General features: G+C 37.8%; 1 protein-coding gene across 1 annotated transcript in view; it reads left to right on the top strand.

The window, feature by feature from the left end:
* The window catches only part of LOC124554853, a 185,715-nt gene that overhangs the window by 1,951 nt on the left and 160,005 nt on the right, over positions 1-23,759 (top strand). The window contains exons 2-4 of the mRNA XM_047128520.1: positions 19,149-19,259; positions 19,371-19,625; positions 19,706-19,804. Coding sequence (XP_046984476.1) covers positions 19,215-19,259; positions 19,371-19,625; positions 19,706-19,804 — 399 coding nt within the window. The 5' untranslated portion in view covers positions 19,149-19,214. The remainder of the gene's footprint in view (positions 1-19,148; positions 19,260-19,370; positions 19,626-19,705; positions 19,805-23,759) is intronic.

Genomic DNA, 23,759 nt, shown 5'->3' with positions numbered 1-23,759 from the left:
AGAGTAGAGTATCAGTCACAACAGCATTAAATATTTGAATTTCAGTGAATTGTGCTTTGTTGATTGCCTTTCGTGGAAAAGTGACGAACACATACCTTAATGGAAGTAACAGCATATATGATGTTGAAACTTTGTGGCAGATTAAAACTGTGTGCTGTACTCGAACTCGGGACCTTTCCCTTTCGAGGGCAAGTGCTCATTCTGTGAAGTTTGGAAGGTAGGAGACGAGGTACTGGCAGAATTGAATCTGTGAGGACAGGTTGCAAGTCATGCTTGGGTAGCTCAGTCGGTAGAGCACTTGCCCACGAGGTCCTGAGTTTGACTTTTGGGCTGGCATACAGTTTAAATCTGCCAGAAAGTTTCATATCACCGCCCACTCTGCTGCAAAGTGAAAGTCTCATTCTAGATATAAGACATTGCCTTGGGATTTTCGAATAAATTAAGGAAAGTAAAAATAAAAGTGTCGCATGACTAATGATCAATAACGCACAAATCGGAAACAAATACAATATGGTTTTTGGCAAATCTCTGAATATTTCTTAATTCTGATGGCAATAGTAGTTTCTTCAGTTTTCTTGGTGTGTTTTCTCTTTTTATAAATATTTTATTGCTATGTTTGTTACATTGGTGAGAAGGGAGACTACAATGTACCCTTGAGATGAAGGTGGTTAGTGAAACTTGAATACTTATGTTGTTCTTCGGAGGAAACTGATTATTGGAAATAAAAATACTGCTAAGAAGTGTGTTTGTGTTACATTGTGTGTAAGCTTCTTATTTTGACTGAGAAGAGTAGTAATTATCTGTACTCTTTAAGTACAGATATATGTTGACTGTCTGATTGGAGTTTGATGCCATCCATAGCTGTTACGAGGCATTTACAGTCATCAGATCCGGTGTAGCACACGGTTTACTTAAAATTTGTGCACTGAGTTGTGCAAAAACGTGTTGTGCAAACCCAGTGTTTAAGTGATACAGGAACAATTTGGTAAGAATTATGTTTGGGTGTATGTCATTGCTATGAAGTGTCTTTTGTAAACAGAGTAGACAATGCTTGTGAGAATTTAATGTTATGAGAGGTATTTCCTTCTGCTCCATATTGTTGTATGTTTGCAAATTTTTGTATAGCTTTTACATAAATGATGATGATGACAAAATGTTGCAGTCATTCATCATAAAAGCTGTATGTTTCTCTTTTCTTTCCACCATGTGACATAGTGCGGTGTTAAGACACTGGACTCACATTCGGTGGTTTTAATCTCCACTTGTACACCCAGGCTTAGCCTTCCTGTGTTTCCAAAATTGGTGGAGGCAAATGCCAGAATTGTCTGTTCGAAATTGATAAAGTGGATTTAATTCTCCTCCCTTCCACAGTTTGAGCTTATACTCTTACTATGATAACCTTGACATCACATTCAACCTAGACTTTTTTCCTTTTGTTTCTTTTCAGGCTTGTCATCTGTTCAAGATACCCACAGAGTTGAAAGATGATTTACCTCATTTTCGTGGTCTTGCAAATTTATCTTGGGTGTGATTTCAATGCATAGTTAATCCTGTAGTATTTGAATCTTGAAATAAAATAGTAATACTAAAACACACAACATTTTGACGAATTGGAAAATTTGGTAGTAACAGTGTCATTTTTTTTGTAATGTGTCACCATTTCCTTTTCTAAGTGTAGTCTCATTTTTGTTGTGATTTTGCTGAAGTTGCTGTTTTTGAGCTACTTTTTTATGGATTTTCAGGAAAAAGTAGTGAATTTGGGAAATACGGAAGCGTCCGGTCCCGCCCGTCTGCTTTGACTCATGTCGTCACAAATATGGCGGAAACAAAAACAAACACACACACTTTCCACAAGAAGCCTAATGACACTAACGGGACAAGCGCGGGAAATGGGGTGTTTTGGGTGGGGGGCAAACGAAATATAAACAAATTTAGACGCCTTGCGTAGCTACAACGTGTAAGTGAAGACAGCCATGCAAGAATACCCACCCACCTCCCCAGGGGTCGTAACCCCTGCAACCCATAGAAGATAAAGATGCTTCAGTAGCTGATTAGTGTTTTTTTTTTTTTTTTTTTTTTTTTTTTTTTTTAAAAATCTCACGCGATAGAACGAACAGATCAGAAAGATAAATATAATAAACTAAAACAGAAATTGGAGGAATCAGATAATTAAAATAAGTAATAAGTGTTTTTAAATTTAAAAAAATCTCACGAGATAGAATGAACAGATCAGAAAAGTAAATAAAATAAGATAAAACAGAACTGGAGACAACCACACTCAAACCAAACTCCGCGCCGTCATGACGTCACACACGACAACACCCTTACGTCACGGGTCAAAGCCGACGCGTGGGATCGGACGCTTCTGTCGACCCTGAATTTGTTAGTTGGTCAATGTTCAAATCATAACTTTGCGTATCTGTTTCTGATGCCATTATAGTACATGAAATGCAGTTTGTTTCAGAACGTAACCAACAGACTTTGCGGGCTATAGGTCACACACAGAGGATCAGTTTATGTTAAGGGACATTTTCTTTTTTACCTGTCATTTGGGAGAAGTGTACACAAGTGAGGTGCATTCATTATTTCATGTAACCCAGTGTAGCCAACTAGTAGTTAAACATTGTAGAAATAATTATTCTGGTTGTAGACCTTCAGTTCGTAGGTGTGTGTATTTCATAACTGTTTTTATCATCAGCATGTTGATGGCGGAAGGTGCCATGTAAGGACAATGGATTTTCATAATGTGGTAAACAGGTTAATTCATTCATTTACAACCAGAGTGATGGGCACAGCTCACATAGGCCCCTTAACTGTATTGCATGGGTGAAACTTATTAAATATGTAGGCACAGTCAGGAGTTGTTGTCATTAGGACCATCTGATTTTGTACCTTATGTGGACTCTGTGCGGTGGTTTGTTCATGAAAATAGGAATAATGTGCTCTCCACACACGCAAGTGTTATTCACAGAGAGGAGCTACTATACGTGTACCACTTACTTTAACAGTGGGGATAGTCAGATATGGGATATATAATTTCTTGTAGATCTTGTTAACATTTGTATTGGAATGATAAGTAAACACCTTCTAGAACTTGTGCTTCTGCCAGTTTGTGTAATGGGAGCAGCTTACCATCAGTTTCTAAATCCTATATTTGCAGAACTCCTGGACACAGTGGCACTTTCTGTGCACAGCAACCTCTGGCTCCATCATAATGGAGCCTCAGCAACATTTCAATGTTGTGCATGTGTAGTTAACTTTTGAGTTTGGGAGCATTTGGTTGCTTGAGGAGGACCTGTTGTTTGACAAGTACATGTGGCTGATGGTGTAACACTCTTAAAATTTTTCTTTAGGGTACTTCAGGTGTTGTGTAATTTACTGCAATCTCCAGGACAGAGCTGATTACCAGAAACATGTCATAACAGAAATGTCAGATTCCATCCATCTGCTTTGACCCATGCAGGAAATGCATAGTTCCTGCGTATACAATATGGCGACGATGATGTCACTATGTACATATGCTGACAAATGCAAACAAAAATAAAAATGACACAGTAACCTCTCTCTCCCAAAATGAAACTAATGGGACAACTACAGAAATTTGTCGGGTGTTTAGGGAGGGAACAAGCTAAATATACAACAATAAAAAAAATACCACACCGTCCTAAAACAAATAATCACACCAACTCCACCACAGGAATCGGATATTTCCCTTGACCTATATAATTCAACCATTCAACCACAGCTATCGATTACTTACCAACAAGCCTCTGGCAATACCACTTAGGTTGCCTCCCCCCCCCCCCCCCCCCCACAAAAATCCCTCTCTCTCTCTCTCTTCTCTCTCTCTCTCTCTCTCTCTCACACACACACACACACACACACACACACACACACACACACACATACTAAACAAAAAATCTCCAGAAGTACCCACTCGAAAACTTGTCATATCCCTACGTAACTGTAAAGCAATAATTTTTTGGATTTCTTTCTGCACAACAAGCACCAAACTAATCGGACCTGACAAAAATGCCAAACACATAAACAAAACAAAAAAAACTTAGTAACTCATTGAAAACACTTTCACAACCCACATATCGAACCAACTACCTAAACTCAAAACCACGTTAGCACATTGACAATGGAAACTCAAATGAACCCAATGCCACACGTAAACTCAGAATGTCCACTTCCGCCACTAGAGGGCACCATCAAATACAGCAACGTGACATCTACAAACACAACCAACTCAAAAACACTACACCGTAGTGATGTCCTACACCACAACACCATTATGTCACGGGCCAGAGCAGACAGGTGGAACTGGACGCTTCTATTGACCCCAAATCAGTGATGCATTTCACAACATGGAGCAAGACCTTCTATGCTGAACACAGTTGGATGGTCATTGCTGTCAGGGTTTCAGGCATGTATTGTGATTTGGGATAGCCTCTTTGAACACTTGTTATAAATTCATTTGAACATATCCTTAGAAAAATGTTCTCAGGGTCTTGCAGATGTCTGCTGCAAATAATCCTTAAAGGCTACCTTTATGAGAATATGTTCCTTAACAAAAATTTATCTCCTGTGTGTGACCTCCAGTTCATCTCACTTTTGTCAGTTCTGTCCTCAAATTCCCTGTAGTAGGTCAGTATATGTTCAACTTATCCACACCCTTGGCCAAAGTCAGTTCCTTATCAGCAGTTTGCTATTATATTCTACTTTTTCTTATAGAGTGATCATTAGATGCTGTTATTGGCATAATCCGTATCACTTCATGTGGGAGGGGGGGTTACCTTCATAGTCTTGGATGTTATTGAATTTAGTGTATGTTAAAATTGAGGAGTAAGTAAAAAACACGTACTTTTTGTTTTCTCCAAAAAAATTTCTGCCTCGAGATACAGGCCTCCAAAGATGAAACTGCGAACATAATTTTGAAGATGTGAATTTCAGAAGTTTTTTTAAAATGCTGTATCTCTGTAACAGTTCTAGATATTTTGTTAGAGTTTTTTTTTATTTGAAAGATAATAATTGCTTTATGATTACAATGGTATCCTCCGTTTGGACATATCTGCCCAAGTTCTTTTACTGTCGCCTTGTGAATTTTTTTTATAATTTACAGAAATTTTTTTATTCAAAAATGCCAATCCAGCAAAAGTTAGATTTTTTCTGTTGATTAGTACCATGTAGTACTATATTCTCTTTAAAGAAGAGCTTGCACTTTTTAGTTGGTCAGGTTTTATTCTAAAAGATATTTTTTTTTTTAATTTTCAAGGGTAATGTATGTCTTCACTGTAGTTGTTTCTTACTAATTTCTTTGTTACAATATTTATTTCTATTGTCTTTGTTGCAGTTACTTCTTACCACTTTCTTTGTTGCAGTTTCTTGTCAGTTTCTTTGTCATGGTTCTTCATTGCAAGTTTCTGTATTGTAGTTGTTAAGTGCTAATTTGTTTACTGAAGAGGCTTCTAAGAAATCTGAGACCATCCAGTGAGTTCTGTGTTTTAGTGAGAAATTTGCCAGTTGGCACAGTCGCATTTTGTTTTGTGAAAAGCACTCTTTTAAATGTCTTCTGACTGGGGCCACAGAAGAATGAAGTGTGCTGACTATTTGCATATCCATAAAAAGAGTGATATGAGACAAACAGAAAACAGACTTTGTTCAGGTTGGGAATAAGTGTTCTCATTTGAAGACTCTGTTTCAAAGTGAAGATTTTTTCAGTGGCGACGACTTTTTGTGTTTTAAATGTCTTGACGAACAACAATGATCGTATCTGAACAAGGTGAAGCATCCCATGTGCAGATGATGCAGATTTTGTATCAGTAGAGGAAGAATTAAATACCATGAATCAGTCAACTACAGAGGTAGATGTAAGTCCTGTTAAGAAACTGTGGTCAGTGAAGTCGAGTCATGAGCTCTATGCATCAAGAAAGTGCAGAGAAATTACTAAAGTTCTGGATGAATACACTACAGCAAAACTGACCACACTCTTCAAAGTAGAAATTCCATCTTCAGAAGAAAATTTTCCAAAGCTCTCTTGCACCTCTTGCCAGGAATTTTTCACAAATATCAATTCAGCTGTTGAATGTTGTGCATCCTATAGTGAGAAGGTGCAAGTTTTAAACTATTGTTCCAGAGATATTTTCAAAGAAAACAATTTTGAACCATGTTCCATCAGTATCAAAGTACATAGTAGACAAATCAAGAAATGTAAGGTCTGATAAAAGCAGTCTTTGGAATACCAGATCCCTATTATGGTCATCCTGTGGAAGCAGCTCAAGTTCAAATAGTGCAGTCATTTTATCTGGAAGATAAATGGAACTGTTCTCACCAGAGTGCCAACAAGAAAGACACTGTAACTGTAACAGTTGAAGGTCAAAAAGTTGTGAAAGTGAAGAGGTACACGACTCGCAGTATTAAAGAAACTTTTGCAATTTATAAGAGCAACTGTACAATATCACATATTGGAATATCAAAATTTTATGCACTAAAACCTAAGTGGGTTGCTCCACACGCACCTAGAGATGTCTGTTTATGCGTGTACTGTGAAAATTTTAAACTTTGTGTGGTAACTTTGAAGAACTTACTGGAGTATGTGACATATGACACCTTGGTTGGGTGTGTGAAGTCATTAGTAGTCTGTGACGTAGAGCGAGAGACTTACTTGTTTTAAGAATGTAATGATTGCCCTGGAAAGGTAGGACTGTCTTTACAGGCACGTGGCCTGGAAGACGTAGCAGATAACTCTGCAGAAATTACATATGCAACATGGTAGGAAAATAAACTAATTAAGAAAACTGCTGCCTTTGACAGTTTCATTGATGAACTTGTTAAATGGACAATGAAAGCAGTACCACACCAGCATCTGAAGATATTGCAACAACAACACCACTTTGCAGAAGTGAAAGGGTGTGTAGAGGCTGAAGAACTATGTTTAGTGCATCACTGTGATTTTGCTGAGAACTGGTCTGTAATCCTCCCACCAGAAGTACAAGGGTATCTTTGGAGTAATAACCAGGTTTCAATTTTTACAGGAGTGACATATTTTCAAAACAAGACCACAAGTGTTGCAGTTGTAAGTGATGACACAGGACATGACTCGGCACATGCTTTGCTACCAATGCTCAAAATTCTTCAACTGCAAACAGGGGCAGAGAAGATTGTCATTACTTCTGATGGTGCTCCTAGTCATTTTAAAAATCGCTACCAGCTGTTTGAATTGACTTAAGTTGCTTGTGCCAACTGACTGGGTATACAGTGTACTGGTCACAGGAAGGGGCTTTGTGATGGTGTAGGAGGTCTGTTGAAGCACCATGCTACAAAACATAATCTTTCCAGACCAAATTCAGCTGCAATTCAGAATACTGAAGATTTTACGAGGGTTGTGAAATCTTACACATCCACAGCCCTCATTCTTTTGTCTAAAGAGGAAATCGAAGAATTCTGTGAGCAGAAGAAAGAAGAATGGTCCAAACAAACTGCTCCTGTGAAAGGAATTCAGAAGACACATTTTTGGACTCCAAGTTATGGGCAAACTCATATTGCACGCACTTTGAAGAGCAAAAAAGAAGAAATTTCGCTCATTTGGCCAACACCTCAGAAACAGCAGGATAATATTCAGATTCACAACCTGAGAAGAGGGATGTTTGTGGCATGTGTGTATGACTGTGACTGGTGGATTGCAGAGATTATACACACCAGTTATGGGTTAAATGAAATTGTAGCGAACTTTGTGCTACCACATGGACCAGCTGCTGGATATAGGTTTCCAGCTGAAGGATAGCAACAACGCCATCAGTGCTCAATTCCTGTTGACAATGTTTTGAAGATTGTAAGTGCTCCAGTTCCTATTGGTTCCACAGGAGAGCATCACTCTATATGAAAGGAAGATTCTGAAGCAGTGGAACACATTTTTAGTTCATTGACTGACTAATTTCAGTACAAAACAGAGCGCACAGAAGTTGTATATATTGAAACATTTAAGTCTTTGGACGTTCCACATACATTTTGGAACCATAAGTCTCTTACTCATCTTTCAAAACTAAAATTATGTTAAATAATGCTAGGTTTTGATTTTTATGAGCCTTTTATGTGATAATAAAACAAGTTTTATGCATTGCAAAAATTTCAGTTGTTTATAAAAGCTGTTCAACCTAAAAATGGAAGCTCTCCTTTTCAGGGAATGTAGAACTATATGGTCCTAACGAAAAGAAAAAAATTAAAATTTTATACACTGACATTTTTGAAAAAAAATTGCATTAATTATAAAAAAAGTTCAGAACGCATAGTAAAAGAACTTTGACAGATAAGTCCAAATGGAGGATTTCTTTGTAATCATAAAGCAATTATCTTTCATATTAAAAAAAAAAACTAACAAAATATCTAGAACTTTTCCAGATATACAGCATTTTAAATATTTTTAAAAACTTCACATGCATTACCTAGGCCTTCATTTTAACATATACTGAATTCAGTAACATCCAAGACTATGAAGGTAAGATTTTTTCCTAGCCTGCCTGAACTGATATGAACAATGCCTATTGGAAATCTATCTATCATAGGGAGCTGTCTTTATGCGAGTGATGTGCCCTAACCAGTGTATACCCTATCTATTCTTTTTATTCCATAATCATACATAAAACACAAACGTAACATTATGATGGCGTATTACTGATTGCATTGCAGTGTACATGCGCAGATGTAGCCAAGGGATAGCCTTCTGCCTCCTCCAGTCATTTAGTGGTAATCTGTGAAGCATGTAGTAGATATCTCATGAGTGTGTGCTCTCACCCAAACTTACTCCCGCTGGGCAGAGTACAACTTACTCCCGCTGGGCAGAGTACAATTGGCAGAACACAAGACAACTGGATCCATGGTGGTCTCTTATGTGGAGCTGTATGCCTTTTGGCTTACTTCAGTCTAATGCTAAATCGCTGTTTCTATTGAATGCAACCCATATTGGTTCAGCAAATGTGTAGAATAGCTTAATGACATAGGTAAGATGTGTATGTATTGAAACTTCCTGAGAGATTAAAGCTGTGTGCTGGACTGGGGCTTGAACCTGGGACCTTTCCCTTTCGTAGGCAAGTGCTCCACTGCGTGAGCTATCCAAGCGTTACCCATGACCCATCTTACTGTGTTACTTCACCAGTAGCAGCATGTATTCATTTCTTGAAGGTTTTCCCAATGGATAGAATATTCCATCATGTTTTGGGTGTGCATAGAATAATATTTTTTACATATTATAGAATTAGTCTGACACATGCCATCCAATATAATAATCAACCACATAATTTGCAAACAGCAAACACTGTGCATGTGCTGATTCTGTGCTTGCTCTGCAAGATGATGGAATATGTATGCATTTGTCTCCACATTGTGTGTGACTTTTCATCATTAATGAATAATATAAATCGTATTTCATTTGCATCTTAAGCTATCTCCATGGACACAGTTTGTGTTACAAAACAGGAACATTGGATAGCTACAGTGGTCTATGTCCTGTCCAGTGACTATGTCGAAATTGAGATACTCAGCTACCTTATCAGTAAGGTACTTTATTGTTCATGATTGCTCATGAAACTCTGCTTCTAGTGCATCAACACAGAACAATAGGGTGAAGTGTTACTCATATGTTGAGTTTGGGCGTATAACACACACAAGCTCTGTGGCAATGTTGGTCAAGGCAGTTTAATTTGATTTATTCATCCAGGGTTCATCTCTAAATAATGTAAAGTTTGTCATCATAATAAAATGAAAATAAATGGCTCAAAGTGTACCTACACATACTGTCTGTAAATCATCAGGGATTCAGAAAACATCATTTGTGCGAGACACGGCTCACCCACTCAGTTTACACATGATATCCTGAGAGCCAACAGGCAGGTTCTATGAGGACGTGCTGAAAAGTAGTGCCCCTGAATTTTTTATGTGAAAACTCATAGCTTTTAAAACAAAACAGAAGTTATTAACATCTTTGTTCTTCATATCTACATATGTGCAGCCCTCTGCTGCTAGAGGACTCTGAATCGTAACGTGTAAGCTGGTGTTTAATGTAACTATGCCAATGTGTTAGAAACAGCATTCTGTAATCTAGTTTCAAATTTGAAGAGTTTGTCCACACATGGAGCACCCTCACCTTCAGTATGACAATGCCATATCATGCAGGAGTGCTGTGACATCTGCAACAATCCAACACCTTCGATTTACTGTCATTGATCATCCTCCATACATTCCCAACTTGTCTCTATCTGATTTTCATCTGTTTCCAAAACTTAAAGAACACCCCTGAGGACGTCACTTTGATTGATGAAGTGGTGCAGGCAGAGGTGAGGTTCTGACTCCATCAACAAAGTCAAACATTCTACAGTGACAGTATCAACAAATTGGTCTCTCTTTGTGAGAAATGTGTTTGTCGCCAGGGTGTCTCTGTTGAGAAAAAAATTAGTAGATGTAGAAATTAAAAGTGTAGAATATTAATAATAATTGTCTTATTCAGAAAGCTTAGAGTCTTCACATTACAGATTCAGAAGCATTACTTTTCAGCATGCTCTCGTGTGTTCCTAGATATGTGGACAGTGTATGACATTTTAGACTCCTATTCAAGGTCAGAGCTTATGGTATAGGTTCTCAGATATATGAATGGAGTGAATACTCTTAGGGCAATATCACCCAGCATGTTTTCCTAGTCGGCAAGTGTTCATCGGAGATGAAGGGAACATCGGAAATGCTCCAGGGAAGTGTGATACAATCCAGTTCTCCATCTTGATGAATGATCTGTTGGGTAGTGTGGTCAGCAATCTGAGCCTGGTTACTAAAGACAGTGTTGTGTACTGGACAGTGTAGGGGTGTTGATGAAGACTTGGGCAGAATTTCTGTTTGATTTAATGAATGGCAGGTTGCCAAAAAAATATGTGGATGAGTGGGAGAAACAATCCTGTAATGTTTGTAAACTGTGTTAATAGTATTCTGTTTTATGTGAAATGGATGAAATGTCCAGAGCTGCAAAGTGTATAAAAATTCAAGGGATGCTAAACAAGTAGGGAAAGGTAACAACGAATACTCTGTATGATTTTACGGCTGATCATGAGTGATTACTCTTAGAGGATGAATGAGAATGTGATGGAAACCACTGGGGACCAATAACAGAAAAATGGGAAGTGGATAAAGCGATCCAGAGTCATGAGGAAAGGAAAGTGATGGACTGTGATCAAATACTCGTTGAGGAACTGGAGGTCTTGGTCAATGATTCTACAACTAGAATTACACATCTATTCAATAGAATATATGACATAGGTATCTGGTCTGAATATCTCCTTAAGTCCATAATGGCTTTCATATCAAAGAAATGCAATGCCAATCAATTTAAAGCTACAGAATAATTAGTTGTGTATGGCATGTCACCAAGGCTGTGAGCAGAGTGGTGCTGACAAGAATAGAGAGGAAAATAGAGGAGAATATATGAGAAGATCAGTTCAGTCTTAGAAAAAGAAGGGGCACCAGAGATACAGTTGGGTGCCTGAGGATGATGGCATAAAGATTTTTGGAAGTGACTAGAGAAATGTATCTTTGTTTTGGCAACTGGGAAAAAAACATTTGATGGAATTGACTGGCATATGCTTTTGAAGATTCTGAAAGATACTGGTGTAGATTGGAAGGTAGATAAGCAATTCTATACGAGTCAGAACATGGTAGTTCGAGTAGAAGAAGATGAAACTGAAGATTTAGGTATTGGAAGAGGTGTGAGACAGGATTGCTGTATGTCATCAGCACTTTTCAATATATATGCTGAAAAGCTAATTAATAACGCCTTGGAAAGACCAAAAGACTTTTAGTGGGAGAAGAAAGAATAAACACCATCAAGTACACTGATGATACGATTGTGGTAGTAGAAATGGAAGTAGAGCTCCAGGTAATGATACAGAATATTGTAAGTGTGGGTAAAGAGTTTAGAATGAAAGTGATGAGAATTAGAGAGACATTATTAATGTATGATTAGATGGAATGGTATTTGAACAGGTTTTAGTCATTCCAGTATTTGTGAAACTTGATAACATTCAATGAAAGTTGTACAGAGAAAGTGATATGTCGAATCTCTGTGGGAAAGAGAGCTTTCAGGAGAAAGGTTTGCTGACAGCCAGAAACATCCCCATTACACCAAGGAATAGGTTCGCCAAATGTTCTGTGTGGAGTGTAGTGTCTTATGGTTCTGAAACATGTACAATCAGACAGAAAGAAAAAAAAATATTTTCTAGATTTGAAATGTGGTTATGGAGAAGAATGCATAAAGTGAAATGGATCTATGTAGTGATAAATGAGAAGGTGCTCAGCGGGTTAGGATAGGAGAGGGATTTCATGAGAATGTTACAAAAGTGGAAAAATCTTGGTTGGGACACATATTATGTAGAAATTGTCTACTACAGAGCATCATTGAGTGAAAAGTGGAAGGAAATAGAGGCAGAGGAGGGATAAGGTTTGGAATATTAACATATGTGAAGAGAGGAAGAAGTAATAAGTAAATTAAGGAGGATGCTCAGGACAGAGAGATATGGAGGACATCTAAATAATACCCTTCGGAGAACAAATTTAATGAAAGAGAGAGAACATTGCCAAATGGCATGAAACGAAATGAGCATATGAACATACACTGAAATTAGATAGCTAGTTATGCTTTATTGGGAGAGTTCTGGGAAAATGTAGCACATCACATAAGATAGCTTGTGTAATACATCTTGAGCACTGTTCATATGTTCAGGATCCCACCAGTTTGGATTAAATGAAGACATCAAAGCAATTCAGATGCATGTTGCTGGATTTGTAACTAGTCATTTCGATCAATACAAGAGAGTTATGAAAATGCTCTGTGAGCATAGCTGGGAGTCCTTCAGGGGAAAAAATCTGATCTTTTTCTGAAACATTATTGGGAAGTCCAGAGAATCAATTTTCACATATTAGGTTTTTGACATATTTTTTACATATTAAGTTTTTTCCATTTTCTGCTGCACATCGATTTTATTTGCTCATTAGTTACATATGATGAATCTTGTTCCAGCAATTTGCTGGTTTGAAGTACTTCTGCTATATATAGTATACAGTTTTTTTGGATGAAATTATAAAAATATAAGTTTGTTGGCGTACTTTTATTTTGATAGTTGAATTTTTTGTATCACAATATGGTGTCTTGGAGTGATGTGGAAAATGTTTCTGTGCTGTTGAAGCTCATCAGAGCTGTATGTGTGGTGTGCAATTTTTTATTTGCTCTTATGTTTGTTTCGCAGGACAATCCACTCCAGTCACACACATGTGTTTACAATTGATAATTGCAGAATATAAGTGATAATAGCAACTTATAAAGATCATGTTGTTCTATGTTTTCATTTATTCCGCAAAGATATAATTTGTGTTGAGAGTTCTGTTGTTTTATTTCTTGGTGTCAAATCAGTAGAACTCCCAACACAAATTATATCTTTGCACAATAAATAAAACACAGAATAACATGATCATTGTATGTAGTTATTATCACAGAAATTCCACAAATATGAATTGTAAATTAATTGAAAACATATATGTGTCACTGGAGTGGCTTGCACTGTCAAAAGAACATACATATAAATAAAACAGTACACACCATACATAGATTTCTGACAAATTTCAACATTATGCGAACTTAGAAACATTCCTAACAGACACTCCGGGACACTATATTGTGATACATAAAATGTAAATATCTATTAAAATATACATAAGCCAGCAAACAAAAAACATGTATAATACATATAAAAACATGTATAATTTGTATTGAAGGATTACTTGAAAATATCAAATTGCCAAAACAAGACTCCTTGTATGTAAATAATGAGCTAATAAAATGGAAATATGCCTGGGATTTTATCAAAACCAAAAAAGGTGCACAAAATGACCAACGGATGGCACTTCATGTGATACAAAAGCATTAATTAGCATAACAATTGATTTTTAGTAAAGACAGTGTTTTTATAACTAATGCTCAGTATGTTGGCTTTCATACATCAACAATACCTGTAGTCAAGGTAGAATGTTGTGAACAGTACTGCACAGCACATCAGTAGGTACGATGAGAAATTGCCCTCCGACGTCTTTTAACATCCTTAATGAGGTCGGATGACTGGTAGACTGAGTTCAGGTGACCCCATGACCAATGATCACATGGACTGATGTCTGGGGACCTGACAGGCCAAGCATGATGGAAATCGTGGCTCAGCATGCGATCGTCAAGAAAACAATGTGCACAAGAGATCTTTCACACTTGTTGCAATATGGGGTGGAGGGCTGTCCTGCATTAAAGTCCTAATTTCCAGCAGGTGTTTATCAATCAGGCTGGGGCTGAAGTGATTCTGTAACATACTGGCATTCCTTCACCCATCATGGTGTCACCGACGTTTTGCTGTCCAGTGTCACCCACTGGCCGGTTTTTGCACACATTTGTGGTTTCAGTGAAACCTCATGTCATTTCATACATGTGTGTCAAGTTTTACCTCTCTATCCACGTTATTCCGTGGATTAGTGCATTTTCAAATGTCAATTGACTTTCGGGTCACCCTGTACTTGAAATTTCCATGTTCTCTCTCTTAAACTATCTGAACCTGCTGAGTATGTCACTGTGAGATGAATACTATTTTCATGTACTGGAGACATTTATTTGATGTATTTATCCAGACTGTACAAACAATCTGTTCAGCAAGACTTTGGACCATTATATGTTCATCTTTTCCCGTCATATCTTAATACTAACTTATCAACAGCTATGGCAGAACTGATAGGATGAGCTTAATACATGGATGGTCCCAAACATACTCCCCATTGCACCCCTCGTCAGATTTAGTTGTAAAATGGCTCAGTGGATAGCCCGTCAAGAACTGAATACAGATCCAGCATGAAAACAGGAAGAATGTGTACTGAACTATGAAAAGAAAGCAAAATAGAAAAGTGAATAGTCCAAGAACGAGAAGTGCAATAAAGAGCAGACTACAACAGCAATGTCGTCGCGGGTAAGTGCTCACGGTGTTGGACTGCCAAGCCGGCGAGCTGTATTTAAAACTCCCTTTTGCCGTTATGCCCCCCCCCCAACCCCCACCCCACCCCACCCCACCCCCCACCCCACCACCGCAACATTGTGAACTGTCCATCTGGTTATTGAAATGTTTATTCTCTTTCAGTAGTCTTGGCAGTTGTTGTTTATGGAGGTGTAGTCATGTGGTAATAATATGTTACTGTCGCAAGTAAATATGATGGTGAGATACCACATAGGTGTTTAACAGAAATGAAAACAACAAATTCATCACAGATTAATAAACTTCAAAGATGTACTTTTACGTTTATTGAGTTTTTTAAAAAGTTTTTACTCTGTAGATAAGGGAGCCCTAGATAAAGTAATCCATGAATTTGTAGTAAAAACTAAGTTGGCAAACCTAGCTTAAGAAATTCTGATAAAAACAGTATCAGAAGTGAAGTGTATGTGTGAAAGAACTCAACATTTCATCATACAAGTGTCAGGTAAGGTGGTGGTTTATCTCCACAATTCTAAGAATTTGTAATGAAAAATTGAAAGAACCCAAAATATTGCAACTTTTGGGGGGGATGACGTCAAAGGTGTTTCAGTTAATTGCGTAGCATTTACGACTGATATTGCCAGACTTTCTGAAAGACTGATAATAACAGAAGTGTGAGTCAGTCTTCTTGAAGAGACATTACAGGTTTTAGAATCTCTGCAGAGAAAAGAAAATTTCTTACAAATATAAGAAGTTCTCCAGTATATTAAGTAACAGATATTGGGCAAATAGGAAAGGTAAAAATATCCAGCTATGTATAGGACACTAAACAAGAAAATAGTTCAGAAAAATCTGCTTTAGAGGAAAGGATACATAAGATGGAAATGGCATAAGCTATAACTAGGAATACATACAACCAAAAGTGCTTATCTAAAAAAACTTAAAGCACTACAAAGTAGCAAATCCAGTGCTTGTATGCTAGCAAATGTCTAATGTTAGAGTTTAAGGTTCATAAATTAGAAAGAAGAATTATACAAAAATTATTAGGCCTTCTGAAATACGCAGCATTTTGGAAATTAAAAAGACATTTATCAGAAACAATAAAGAAGAAGAGACTGGTATTTTGGGACATATTTAGAGAGTGGATGACAACTGACTCCCCAAGCAGATCTTCAAATAACATAGGGAGAAGAAATTAACAATCATGTGGAGCTAGCGAAGTGGTGCAGCAGTTACCAAACTGGACTCGTATTTGGGAGGATGGTGGTTCAAATCCACATCCGGCCATCCAGATTTAAGTTTTCCTTAATTTCCCTGAATTGCTCCAGACAAATGGCAGGACAGTTCCCTTGAAAGGGCACAGCCAGTTTCTTTCCCCAACCTTGAAACAATTCGAATTTGTGCTTTATCTCTAATGACCTCAATTTCAGTGGGACATAAACACCAATCTTCCTTGCTTTAACAACCACCTGGATTTGAGAGATTACGAAAGATATGGAAAGGAAAAGCATAAGAGAAGTAGTAGTATTGCAAAAAAGAGAGTTTTAGAGAAAAACTATAAAACTGGAGCGATTCCAAGTCAGGAAGGAAAAGAAAACTGGCACAAGTTGTCTGAAGACAGGAAAAAGAAGGAATATTGGATGAAAGGAGAGAATGATAAAGGATTAAGAATTGAAACTGAAATATGGTCCTTAGAGAGCCTTAATGCAAGAAGAAGAGATATTGTGGCTTAGGCATCTGGGACAACGTAATCAAAGAGGCGGTGTGAATTTAGCAACATCATCAGCTGAAACAAAGGGAAAATTGGCAGCAAAATGTAAGACTTTACACTAAAATTGACACCTTTTTTTTGCCACCATGCCAAGAAACCAATAGTAAATGGTATGTGTTGGTCCCACCAAACCTTTGTCTCCTCCAGATGCAGGTGGCATATGAAACATTTCTGAAGAAACACTTGTACCTCCACGCAGCCAATTTTGAGATGAAGTGCAAGGACTGTACAAGGAACAAAAAGCGAAACATCTCATTTCATCAAAGTTCTTAAATATTATGTTATTTCATACTTACATTTAGTGAGAATCATTTCATCATCACTGATGCATGTATTTCATGGTCTTCAGATCATCTAAGGAAGCAGGATGTTTACTTGTGGAATGAAGTGATTCTTTCTGCAGTTAAGGCAGGTGAGCAGTGCTGCAGCTGTTGATATACAGACCACTACCAACCTCTGTAGCACAGATTGGTAATGCAATTTAATCTGATAGTAACGGTACTTGGCTGTAGGAAGCTAGTTGGTGGGAAAAAATTTCGCTATTGGTTGAAAAATGGGGGAAAGTTCACAGTGTGAAGTTCCTTATCACTAGCCTGAGTACTGTTATCTTGGGTTAAGTCTCAAATCACTCAGTAGTATCTAATGGTGTGATAGCATTTGATTCTGACAATGGGGATGCCTGATACAATGGTGATGTCTGTTAGGTTTTGCTGTATAAAACAGTGGGAGCCAGATATTAACCCCTTGCTTTTGTTTTATTAGCAGCCTCTCCTGCATAGAACATTCACCTTTAAAGCACACTGCACACATTAATTAGTGGAAAGTTGCCTACTGATAGCAAATAAAAATTCCAATTCAGATGACTGAATTTTATGGGGTAAATACCAGGCTGTACCGCCATACAATGTTTATATTTCATATGCAGACCTCCTGCATCGCAAGTGTTTGAATTGTGAGAGTGAAATATTGATTTACTATTAATTATTGCAGAGGTCAAGTTAACAACTCCTAAATTCTGTAAATCAATATAATTCCATGGTGTTATTGGGAGGTGTTAGTGTTCTATGTACTGAGACGACAGTCTCAAGTAACAACAGCATTCAAGTTTTAAAGTACACATTTTATTTCTGTATGAAATCAACTTAGATATTTAGTATTGGCATTAATAACCATACAGGTGTCATCCTTACATACAAATACATCAAGTCAGTAAGAGTTACATAGTGTCCCCCCCACCTCCCCCCTTGGATTTTTCAGAGTTTATGTATGGTATATGTACGTAGTATGCACTAACATATTTGTAGGAGACTAGTGTATTATCTAATATAGGTTATGTGAATTTACCTTGCAGTTTTTGTAACAAAAGTGTATTAAATGTATCAGAGTGCATTAAAATGATGTAAATGTAGACATCATGGTACACCACAGATCAGTCTGTTAACACAAATTTTATTTTGCATTCACATTCATCAGTTTTTCCAACTCACAACCAGCTTGTCACCAGCCATCGTAACCTAGGCCTCGGGTTATGATACGAATCAGTCTGCGACCACAATCAAGATTTCAACAGGGGCCACTATTGTGCTCTTGAAAGTGCGTATATTTAAGTTTACGTGGGATGAGGGTGACGGTATGTGAAAAAATGGATGGTGATGGTGATGGTGGTGGTGGTGATGATGATGATGATGATGATGATGATGATGATGATGATGACGATGATGATGACGACATTCAAGCATTGGCTAGTGTATTACATATCAGGTGTCTCCCTTTATCTGTATGGATCATTTTCTTACTTCTTCCTCTATTTGTATCACTCTTCAGAAAACTGTGGACTCTTGATGGTTCAGGATTATATATTTTCTTTATTGTACTGTGTTTCATTTGATTCAATTTATTGGACCATAGTGATGAAAGTTCTGCATGGTTCCCATTTTGTGAATTGGAAAAGAAAGGTTAATAACATCTGTCATTTAGTTATTTATAGATATGAACAGAAGTAAGACTGTTTTCCGCCAACTCAGTGAGGTGGTGCAGTTTTTAAAGCACTGGACTCATGTTTGGAAGGTTGCCAGTCATATTCCTGCCTGGCCACCCACATTTAATTTTTTTGTAGTTTCTCCAAATCACTTAAAAACAAATAGTGGGATGGTTTCTCTGAAAAGGACAATCACAGTTTACATCTTCATTGTCCTCCATTCCAAGCTTGTGTTCTATCTCTAACGACCTCATTCTTGATGGAACATTGAACCCTAATCTTCCTTCACTATTATGATTTCATAGTTGATCAACTGCAGTTAGTTATAGAACATAATTTATGATCAAACTATTGTTCTTTATTTTATTAGGTCGTGAGAGTTGTGTACTGAATTGGGACCATAGAACCTGTGACTGTGTTCTGCTTTCAGTCCAGCATGGCTTCAACACAAGGAGAAATAAGGGTGGGACCGTCACATCAGGTTTGTATGATGCTTGTCAATTTTCTAATAATTTTATGCCTTATAGTCATCGTGTCTCTGCATTTGAGAAATGCATGAACCACAAATAATGTAAATTATTACACTGTACAGGCCCGATTACCTGAGTATCGGCCAGCGTTGCTGTCAACTTCTGATATTGCAGAGCAGTCTTCAGATCCTGAATGGGAAAAAGAACGTGAAGATTTGCGTTGGGTGCCTTGCATGACACTTGATACAGATTTGCTTATGTATTTGAGGGCAGCGAGATCAATGGCTGCATTTGCTGGCATGTGTGATGGTGGCTCACCAGATGATGGCTGTGTTGCTGCAAGCAGAGATGACACCACAATAAATGCTTTGGATGTGGTGAGTGACAGTGCTTTAATCTCCATGTAAATAATATGACTAGTACACTCTGACAATTATGAATGTTTCTTTTTCTTTAGCTGCACGATTCGGGCTACGACCCAGGAAAAGCACTGCAAGCATTGGTAAAATGTCCTGTTCCTAAGGGCATTGATAAGAAATGGTCAGAAGAAGAAACTGTAAGTAATTTGTTATGTTGGACTCAGTAATCAAAGAAATGTCATTCCCTGTGTGTAATTATGACTTTTTTCCTGTTCTATATGTATCGTTTTGCATGTGCTACTTCTGAAACACTGTACATCACGGGGATTATAATTGATGCGGAGATAGTGATTTTTTTTTTTTCTGTTGCAATGCAGATTGTTTCAGTCATATTATAGAATGTTAAGGTATTGGATTAGTGTTGTACTGAGGGTTTAAATACACAGGGTGAGTCACTAACTATTGCCACCTAGAATAACTCCGAAGGCATGATAGTAGCTGAAACGTTTGTGGGACAAATGTTGCATGGGACAACGGGGACCATAATATAATAATAATAATAATAATTATTATTATTTTTAATAATAATAATAATAATAATCGTTATTATTATTATTATTATTATTATATAAATTTTTTGCTATGTGGAGTCCGTTAGTGAATGAAGGTCAACTTTTTTTTTTAAAAGTTGGATGCTGTAGTTTGGTACTTATTTTCTGATAGCGGCAATTGAGACAAATCCAATGATGGCTGTTAATACAATTCCAATGATGTGTAACAGTAAGGCCTTTAAAGGTCAACAAATGTGGGATGAACGTCCATTTACAGAAGGTGTTCGGAGTGATGACCATTGGTATCAATGCAGTGCTGCAATCTTCTTATCATGGATTGAGTGGTATTCCTTATCTGGCACTTATCGAAGCACATGCTCTGACAATTCTCTCTTGTATATCGTGCAAATAGTAAATATTTGCCAAATATGGTGTATCCATCTAATGTGTCATTGACACGTAAACACCATTCGACAGTTTCTCAATGCAACACTAATAGGAGCAGTAAGACTAGTATCGTCGAATCAAGCTAATGTGAATGATTTATTCCTTCGAAGAACAAGTCGATATGCTTCTCATTTATGGAGAATGCCAACGAAATTCAGTGAGAGCTAGAGACTTATATGTTGAAAGATATCCTCAACATACTCACCCTACACATCGTATATTTAAATATGTGTATGATAAATTGAGAACAACTGGATCTTTAACGCATCAGAAACGTATCTGGCAAAGGAAAGTTACCAATGAGGAAACGGAAATTGGTACTCTTGCCACTGTGGTTCGAGATCCTTGTGTTGGTTCGTGTCATGTCGCAAGGGAATCTGGCATGAGCCAGAGTAGTAGTGTTCGTGTTCTGCATCGCCATAAATATCATCCTTACCATATCAGTCTCCACCAAGAATTAACTGGTATGGATTGTATGCGCCGCATTGAATTCTGCCAATGGGCTCAACTCCAGATTCAGAGGGATGACACATTTATTAATTTGATTTTATTTACTGACAAGGCTACATTCACGAACCATGGAAATGTTAATTTGCGTAACATGCATTATTGGGCTACTGAAAATCCATGTTGGCTGTGGCAAGTTGTACACCAAAAACTGTGCTTGGTGAATGTGTGGTGTGGGATTCTGGAGGACAGAATTATAGGTCCCTATTTCATCAAAGGAAATTTTAATGGTAGGAAGTACACCATATTCCTGCAAGAAACATTACGTTTGTTATTGGAAGAAATACCTTTAGGAGCAAGGAACAGAATGTGGTATCAACGCGATGGGTGTCCGGCACTTTGTTCGCTGATGGCTAGTAATGACTTGCATAGACAAGTCCCAAATCATTGGATTGGACATGGAGGAGATGTTTCGTGGTCAGTTCGTTTGCCAGACTTGATGCCTCTGGATTTTTTCTTTTAGTGATTCGTAAAAGACATTGTTTATAAAGACGTTCTAACTACACCTGACGATACGCGAAAGAGAATTGTCAGAACATGTACTTCGATAACTGCCTATGTGATAAGGAATACCACTTAATCCATGATGAGAAGATTGCAGCACTGCGTTGATGCCAATGCTCATCATTTTGAACATCTGTAAATGCACATTCATGCCACCTTTTTGACCTTTGTTGACCTTCAAAGACCTTACTGTTACACATCATTGGATTCGGCTTGATAGCTGCTATCAGAAAATAAGTACCAAACTATAGCATCCCATTTAAAGAAACAAAGTTGACGTTCATGTCTCTGAAGCGACCACACCTAGCAACAAAAAACCATCGTCATACTATGGCCCCTGTTGTCCCACGCAACTTTTGTCTGACAAACCTTTCAGCTCCTATCATACTTTCGGAGTTATTCTTGGTGGCAATAGTTAGTGACTCATCCTGTGCAGTGAGATGTATAAACTGAGGCTTAAGTTGCCCCCTAGATGGTCAATAATATGAACAATATGTCCCAGATGTGCAATAATATTGACCTTGTGAGAGTTAGATTGAGTGGTTGCCCAATAATATTGAGAACATCAAAATCTTTGAAAACATATTGTGCTCCGTGGAAATATTGTGCCATGTGTGGGTAATATTGACAGTATTCTTGACAGTCTCACTCAGACCATGGAGGTGAGGTTAAGTTTTTTGTTGCGTGTAAAATGAGTTCAAAGCAAGGCAAAGAACCATTATTATTAGAATGCATCAAAATGTATAAATCATTGCTGACGGTGTGGGATGTTAGGTCAGATGAGTACAAAAACAGAAGTGGTCAGGTTTATGAGTCATTGATTTGTTGCCCAGAAAATATAGGGGACAGCCACAAAGGAAGATGTTTTCTTTTTAAAAAATTAATTAATTTAAGTTGTGATATTTATCTCTGTGGAAACCCTACTTACCCAAATATAATCATTTAAGGCACGTATTATTAAAACTGTGTGCCAGACCTAGACTCGAGCTCGGGACCTTTGCCTTTCGCGGGCAAGTGCTCTACTAACTGAGCTACCCAAGCACGACTCATGACCCGTCCTCACAGCTTTAATTCCGCTAGTACATTGTCCCCTACCTTCCAAACTTCGCAGAAGCTCTCCTGCATACCTTGCAGAACTAGCACTCCTAGAAGAAAGGATATTGCAGACACATGGCTTAGCCACAGCCTGGGGGATGTTTCCAGAATGAAATTTTCACTCTGCAGTGGAGTGTGCACTGATATGAAATTTCCTGGCAGATTAAAACTGTGTGCTGGACCAGTAGCTCAGTTGGTAGAGCACTGGCCTCGCGAAAGGCAAAGGTCCCGAGTTTGAGTCTCGGTCCGGCACACAGTTTTAATCTGCCAGGAAGTTTCATATCAGCGCACACTCCACTACAGCGTGAAAATTTCGTTGTGGCTCGTATTATTGCATGACACAATTCTGTAACTATGTCTCAAATAATGTAGGGTGAAACTGCACTTGTAAATTTCAAGTTTTCAAAAAAAATTGCCATTGGGAGGGTATCACAGCATAATAGATATCTGCTGGCTTGATACAACTGTGTGTCTCATTGTATTATTTTATTGTTTGATGATGGGTATATAGACGTCTGCAGAAATTTGGTGGGGGGGGGGGGGGGGGAGACAATTGCATATGTATGGGGATGCCAATGTATGGGGAGACGATTCCCAGTAATGTACCAAATGGTGGTCAAACAACACAAAAAGGTATGATAATCTTTTCTTCATTCAACCTCAACTCTCTCAACAACTTTTCATCAGTGACCTTTGATGCTTGTTGAACCAGTTTTTCATCTTACTTTTTTTTCTGCTTGTAGCATAGCAGAGTAATTATCACATCAGTGATGTTTTTATTGCCCAACATTCTGAACCACATTATTATTGCACAATATCATTTACAACATTATTGAGTAGTATAGGGAGAAAATCAGTAATATTGCACAATATCATTGTTGACCATCTAGGGGCTACTTTAAGAAGCGATGGGAATGGTATGGGAAGGAAGGTAGATGCAGAAATCGGACAAGAGGTGAAGGCATTTGAAGAACAGAGATTAGTCAAAATTAAAACTGGATGACATGGTGCAATGATAAGATGGGGTTCAAATTTCTGTTTCGTGATG

This window comes from Schistocerca americana, chromosome X (genome assembly GCF_021461395.2).
Source record: "Schistocerca americana isolate TAMUIC-IGC-003095 chromosome X, iqSchAmer2.1, whole genome shotgun sequence".
NCBI lineage: Eukaryota > Metazoa > Arthropoda > Insecta > Orthoptera > Acrididae > Schistocerca > Schistocerca americana.
This window is presented reverse-complemented; position numbering and strand designations above follow the sequence as displayed.